The 7,020-nt window shown below is 36.3% G+C and overlaps 1 protein-coding gene across 2 annotated transcripts; it reads left to right on the top strand.

The window, feature by feature from the left end:
* The first annotated feature begins 278 nt into the window (after nt 1–278).
* Nucleotides 279–4,943, top strand: LOC114178021 (uncharacterized). Of its 2 annotated transcripts, none has more exons than XM_028063695.2 (8): nt 279–609; nt 807–2,153; nt 2,260–2,439; nt 2,530–2,584; nt 3,146–3,294; nt 3,899–3,991; nt 4,285–4,413; nt 4,522–4,943. In XM_028063695.2, exons 1-8 carry the CDS (start codon nt 541–543, stop codon nt 4,600–4,602), a joined length of 2,103 nt encoding a protein of 700 aa, XP_027919496.2. In that variant the 5' UTR covers nt 279–540; the 3' UTR covers nt 4,603–4,943. The 2 variants fall into 2 exon arrangements, with proteins under 2 accessions (XP_027919496.2, XP_027919495.2); XM_028063694.2 differs by having other exon boundaries at nt 2,227–2,439.
* The last annotated feature ends 2,077 nt before the right edge of the window (nt 4,944–7,020 follow it).

Raw genomic sequence — 7,020 nt, 5'->3', positions numbered from 1 at the left:
AAGTTAAAATGATTATATTTATTATTTTTAATATTTGAAAACTGATTTTATTTTAATATTTAAATTTAAGATTAAAAACATATTTTATTTATTAAAAAAATAAATACACAATGCAGCTACCTATAATTTAACTTTTAGTCATTTAAGAATAGAGGTGGATATGTTAAATATTTGTAAAAAGTGAAAATGTTGAAAGATGTGGAGAGAGAAATTAAAAAAAAAAAGTAATTAATGAACATAAGAAAAGCTTAATTAATACGTAAGTATCCGTTCAACAGAGCATTGTGGTGAAAGTGGTGCAGAGAGGAGAAGGAGGGAATCATTTGTTTCATTTGTGCGAATATGTGGCAAGAAAAGGGAACGATGATGGTCACGAGGTTGTGTGATTTGTGAATGAAACTCCCCACACGTTACCCGCGCTCATTCCCAACTCTAACAATCTCATACTTTAACTCTCACACTCTCTCACCACTTTAATTCTTCACTTTCTAAATATCCATCTATTATCTATCTTTTACAATTCAAAACTCCCTTCACCCCATGGACCCCGTGGAGGTTCACCCTCCTTGGGTTCCCGAGGATGACCTTCTCCTCAAGAACGCCGTTGAGGTACTCAATTCTCCCAAACCCAAACCCTACTCACTCTTCCTCTCTTCAATTTCTACTCAATTGTGATCTTCTTTTTTTTCATCTCTTTTTTCGCAGAGTTAGTAAATTGAATTACAAGTTGACATAGAATTAAGTGATTGCTGTTTGTTTGTTGCTTGCAATGTTCTGGTTGGTTTGATTGTGTTTAATTTTATTAGGCTGGTGCTTCGCTGGAATCGCTGGCAAGAGGAGCTGTTCGGTTCTCGCGGCGGTATTCCTTTAGGGAATTGCAAGATCGGTGGCTGTCTCTGCTCTATGACGGGGATGTTTCCACCAAGGCGGCCCTTGCCATGAGGAATTTGGAGCTGGCCAAGTCAGCTGCTGCCGGTGGTGAAGGAAGTGGTGATGGTGGTGGTGGGGAGAAGAGGAAATTTCAAAGCAGTGCTGGTGTTGGGAAAAAGATGAAATTTCAAAGCGTTCGCAAGCAGTACTGCAGCATGCAGAAAAAACTTCGCCGGCACCGCAGTGGCGTCATGTCTTCCGAGGTAAAGAACGGGGTGGGGTGTGAGGGTAAAGAGAATGTGGTGGTTGACGGTAATTTAAATAGTGATGTTGTGAATAGTAGTGTAGTTGGTTATGGGAATTGCTTGGGGTCAGAAGGGGTAGAGGTGGGGCAATTGGGTGATTTGGTGAGTGATGTACCTCTGTGGAAAACGATTGAGGATGTTTCTTTGCCTGATTTGCCTGTTCATGTTAGTGTTGAGGGTAAAAGTTGTGTTTCTGAAGGGGGAGTGGATTTGAAAGATGAGTGCGGGAATGGTGGGTTGAAATTGAATGCTCCTGATGCCAAAAGTCTCTCGAACTTGGCAAATGAGGATGAACTTCTCTTTATGAATGTAGAGGGGAAGGAGGTAATGGCTATGGATAAGAATAAGGATAAGCCACGTTATGATAATGTTGATTCACTTCTGTTGAGTTCTTCCGCTGATGTTCCTGTATTGCAGAAGTTGGATGTGGAAGCAAAACTTTCTGTGCCTGGTGGGTGTGTTTCTGATGGGCAGGGAATTGCAGCTAATCCATTAGGTGCCAGTTGTGGTGATCAGCATTTCGTTTCTGATCCAAGAAACAATGCTGCGTTGTCAGCTGTAGCACAAAGTCCTCACTCTGAACACAGCGAGGGATTTATGATCTGTGTGTTGAATACTGAGCACCCTGATATCCCATGCAATGTTAATTTGGATGTGTCCGTCGTAATTCCTGAATTAGCACCTCTAAAATCCCAACCAGTTGTTAAAGAGGCGGGTTTTTCAGAATCTGCTATTAGTAATCAAAGAAGAAATGGACCAGATGGAAGCCTGAAGAAAGAAGCCGTTCTTTCTCAGTCTTTTGCTTCAAAAAATTCAAGCTACAAACCTGTTGTTTTTGGACTGAAAAGTGAAAATCCCGGAAGAAACGCTATAACTGCAGTTTCTAGACAGAGTAACAATGTTGATGTCAACTCAAGTCATGGCAGATCAGTTCGTGCAACTGTGATGCCTGCCTTAGAGGGACATCTGAAACAAGAGGTAAAATGTATTGATCCAAGGGTGTCTTATGATTGAAAAAGTCATCAGGGAACTAATTTATGATTTTACTTAGGAAAATTTCACTGAAGGTGTATCACATAAACAGGACATTGACGCTCCAGCTGCTGCACATGTTAAGGCTGAGGAACATAAAGCTTTATCAAAATCAGAAGCAAAATCATTATCTCTAGATCAGGAAGGAGGTGATATTGAAGATGATGGAGAAGACGATTATGATGATTATTATGGTGATGAACTTCCTTACTTTTCTGATGTTGAGACAATGGTATGTAGAATATGTTGCATTGAATGGTAATTTTTCCCTGTATTTAGTTGTGTTAAGTTATATCTCATATTCTTGATCTTGTCTTCTCAGATTCTTGAAATGGATTTATCTCCAATGGATGAAGATCCAAACGCAAGGAGAGAAGGTAAATCATCTAACTCAAGACAAAACAAAAGTATGACACTTCTCTCTAATGCTTTTAATTTGAAAAGAGAAACTAGTTGCAAAAGGATCCCTACCCCCATGTGAGATCTAGGGAGGCTAATTCTACAAAACATTACCACTGTAAGTGGATGGGTTGTTTCCGTAACTGGAAGTCTAGAGTATATGGCTAACCTGGTCCTAAGGCAGCAAGTCTTACTGTTGTGGTCTAGTTCACCCTCTGCTTAAGGCATTATATTTTTGCTCAAAATTTGTTAAAAGTTGAAGTTAAATGGTTGAATTTTTAAACGAAAATGTAAATTGATAGTTTGGTTTTTTATTTTTTTACCCATGATTTTTGTTTATAATCAAATAAGCTTTCTGTGTTTTAATAATGTTCCAGTTGGTCTCCGCTAAAGTTTCAAACCAAATACCAGCAGTGGCGTTTAAAATGTAGATTCAAATATTGCGCTCTGGTGTTTTAAACAATTTTCCGTATTGGATTAATCGATGTCTTGGCATTTTAATGATGGTTGTCTTCTAATATTGTAATCTTTTGTTACAGTATTGAGATATCAACATGAAGATAGTAGGAAGACCATCATGAGATTGGAGCAAGGTGCTCAGTCCTCCATGGGAAGAGCCATTAGATCTCATGGTGCACTTGCAGTAGTGTATGGGCGCATTCTGAAGGAATATATTAGAAAAAGCAAGGTGCAATTTTGAATTTGCATCTGTTGTTTTCCTTTAAAATGTGGAATGGTAAATTTTTCCCTATAGTTTCTTCCTCACAAGTCACCGTGATGAATTTTGTGAATTTCCCTTTTGAATATGTTTGATACCGTTTTAAGGAGTGTGTGCATGCTATTGTTATTTCCGCACTATGATTTTTCTGTCATGCATAGTTATGGTCTAGTTATCATTGCATAGCCATTAATGCTTGAGCTCTGGTAATATGGGAAATAAAAATGGTTGTGATTAGTAGATGTTTCATATTTGTTCTAGCTGTTCGATGGTCGTTGAATATTTTATTTCTATTTGTTGAGCCTTTTTGTGGCTTCCAGTGTTTTAATTTAATTTTGTGCAAATCATTGGATTCTGCAGTGACATCGTCTCTGAAAATTTTTTGACCCTTAGTAGAGTGAACTGTAATACATTGAATTTCCACGTCCACAGTATGCCTTAACAGTGAATGTAAATTGTGATTTTTGTGTTTGCCTAATTTGGTACTGCTAATTTCCGGTAGTTTGCGATGCTTATTCCCAATATAAAATATAATTATTTTTCTCAGTCTGTACAATCTGTTTTTGTTCAACAGGTTGTACTTGGCAGAGCAACAAATGATGTACATGTTGATATTGACTTGGGAAAAGAAGGGGAGGAGGTGGCTACAAAAATATCTAGAAGACAGGTAAGTTTTTGGTGCAAAATTTCTTTGCATGCTTGATTTTGCTGATGAAGTTGTTGTTAATCTATTGAGAATGCGATGTTGTTCTTATGGTCTTTTGGTGATTGAATTAAATGCGTTATGATGAAGTCTAGATCCGTATTATTTTCGTTAGACATGTGCCCCATACAGAGCAAGGACTAGAATAATATTATTTTCTCATGGAGTAAATCCAGATATTTTTAAGATCTTCTAAATTTTAAATTTCTTCCACTGAATTTACAGTAGTATGAATAATAAATTATTTTTTATCTTAGGCTTTAATAAAGCTCGACGCAGATGGTTCTTTCATAATTAAAAATCTTGGTAAGAGATCTATCTTCTTGAATGGCAAAGAAATTGCTACAGGACAAGCGCGGGGTCTTGGTGCTAGTAGTGTGATCGAGGTTATTGTTTTTCTTTCTATTTCAAACAACTTTTACATTAAAATGCTGCAGTTTTGTTCTTTACTTTTGGAATATAATAATAATCTGTGGTAAATGAATTCCATGCAGATTAGAGGCATTTCACTCATCTTTGAGACCAATAATAGATGCGTGAAGAGGTTTTTAGAAAATGTGAATGGGAAGATATGAAGATAAAAGGAAGAGGGGAAGGGGTTTGTTTGTAAGAACAGAAACGGCGTCGAATGTTAAGGATTTTAGGGTAGCATTCGTATGCCAGCCAAAAATATAAGTTATACCAGCTAATATTTTATGTTTATGTGTTGTAGATCGAAAGTCAGAAAGTGTACATATAGATAGAAGATGCAAAAGGCCTCAGAGTAGATATATAGTTAATTTGGCAGCTATGCAATGGGAACTTTGTTATTTTGTATGTTTTTTTTTTCCCATTTTGATGTAATAGGTCTTTTTTAATGAAACAGACGTCCCAGCCCCCAAGTAGGAATAATCATCAATAAATAATTATTAAACAATGGTATGGTTTCCCACATTTCTGAAGCTCTCTCTATTTAATATAAGGGTTTTCGATGCTACCTTGTGTCAGTTTTCCATGAGCAATTCTGGATTATGTCTTTTATTATTTTATAAACTTTTCTGTTGAACTTGGAGGACTGAACCTCCCATTTTATTAATTATTGATTTATGGCATTCTCACCTTTCACTGCTTAAAAAATACCCCGGTTGATTTGTCGGAATATCACGTCTTTCAAGATAGGAGAAAAGGTTAAAGAACAGCTTTTGGGCAATAACTTCATCAAAAACCATATGGTGGCACCATGAAGGCTAGCCCTTGTTTTAAACATTCCACCAGCAAGAACTTCAGTAAGTCTGCAGCTCAAGCATATCAATTTATTTTTAAGAGCCAAAAACCACATGGTTTGTATTATTGATCAACTACATGCCTTGCCCCAGTGAGCAACAAAAGAATCAAGTACAAACTCCTTTCCTCGGATTTCTCTATTTCAGTCCTCTTAGCCATATTGGTAGGGGGATCCTATGGTAGGTGAAAATGACCTCAGAAATATTGAGGGGAAGAAGTTACAGAAGATCACTTTTCTTAAGCTGGTTTATCGACATTTAATATACAGAAGAGCTAAGATTTGGAGAAATGAATACGAGAATTAAGATAACACAACTCCAAACAAAAAAAAAGGAATTAGGTAAAAAAAATTAAGATGATTTGTAGGTAATTTTCTGTCTGATATACTCAATCTCATATTACTTGAGAGTTAATATAAACATATTTTATAGCTATAATATGTAAACATGGTCAGTTTTTGCGGTTTTAGTGAAGTACTTTTATATGTAAATATGACTTTAATTTTTAATCATAGATGAAATGGTGATGATTGGGACCTTGAAAAGTTGTCTAGTAATACCTTTCTTCCTTGGCTTCTTGAAGAAGAACTGTGTTTCCTTGTCAAAGAAGCCAATATCTTGCCTCTTATTCTCGCTGTTTGCATCTCCCCAGTGGAAACCGAACAAGCCACCTCCATAATGGTGCATATATGGATAACTCCTTTTATTGTCATATACAAGAATAAATTTTGTTTCTAGTTATACAATATACATAAAGTGCAGAGAAGTAACAATCTGATATTAAGTAATTCCATATTTAAAAGCATTCCATGTCACATGTCACTATCTTCATCTCCTCTTACTTGGACAACTTGCTTTATAAATTCCTAAAAATGTTTTGTAACATTGATTCAGAATAGAGGGATGTTAGTCACTACCTTGGAAACTTTATGAACTACATGTTTAATGATACCATTTCCAGTAAAAGCGTCAATTGCTTCCCATAACTATATTAGTTTATACCTTAGTTATTCCATTCCCAATAGTGCTTATTCTCCCAACAAACATCAGTAGATAATTTGAAGAGTTTGTAAATGAAAAAGTTCGTAACAGGGTATTACTTTTCTACTTTTGTCCTTCATCTTATTCTTGGAATCTTGCTTCCTTGCCATTTCTTGAGTATTTTCAGTACTTACAACCGGTGGATGACTAATTCATTCCTGATCCTGTTATCTTAGTTGAAGCGGTGTCTTCATCATCACATAATAAATCAATGTGATGAAACGCAATGCAGTTTCTCTCTCCTCAGTCTTTGATTTGATCCCTTCATTGCCTTTCTGCAGCGATCAGGTTGCTTAATTAACATAATTAATATATCAAGTTTTTTTCAAGGTTTTAGCCTTCTTGTTCCCTTAAATACAGAGGTAGTGTCCTCTCTTTCTTATTACAAGAACTTGTGGGGATTCTGATCAATTCATTTTTCCAACAGAACAAGCTATATCACATCGTATCATATGTTTTTTCTCCTTTTCTTCAATGCTTCTTGTTACTTTCTTTTGTATCTCTCTTTTCATCATGAATTATATTTACCCCTTTTTAGAGAGCACTCTCTTTCTCTTTCTCAAATGAGATCTTAACATGGCCTAAAGGGTTAATCTGCTTCATGATGATACATCACTCTCCTCTGGTGGCAAGCACTAGTGGTTAATAGTGGGGTGGTTCTTCAAGACCTTGATGCTTTTCGCTCCAGTC

The sequence above is a fragment of the Vigna unguiculata genome, chromosome 3 (assembly GCF_037176805.1).
Source record: "Vigna unguiculata cultivar grain cowpea cultivar isolate G323 ecotype 2 chromosome 3, ASM3717680v1, whole genome shotgun sequence".
Taxonomy (NCBI): Eukaryota; Viridiplantae; Streptophyta; class Magnoliopsida; order Fabales; family Fabaceae; genus Vigna; species Vigna unguiculata.
This window is presented reverse-complemented; position numbering and strand designations above follow the sequence as displayed.

Coding starts and splice junctions, on each gene's coding strand:
- LOC114178021 (XM_028063694.2), top strand. CDS start 541: ATGGACCCCGTGGAGGTTCACCCTCCTTGGGTTCCCGAGGATGACCTT. Junction 2,585..3,145: donor TCCAAACGCAAGGAGAGAAG/GTAAATCATCTA, acceptor CTTTTGTTACAG/TATTGAGATATCAACATGAA. Junction 3,295..3,898: donor AATATATTAGAAAAAGCAAG/GTGCAATTTTGA, acceptor TTTGTTCAACAG/GTTGTACTTGGCAGAGCAAC.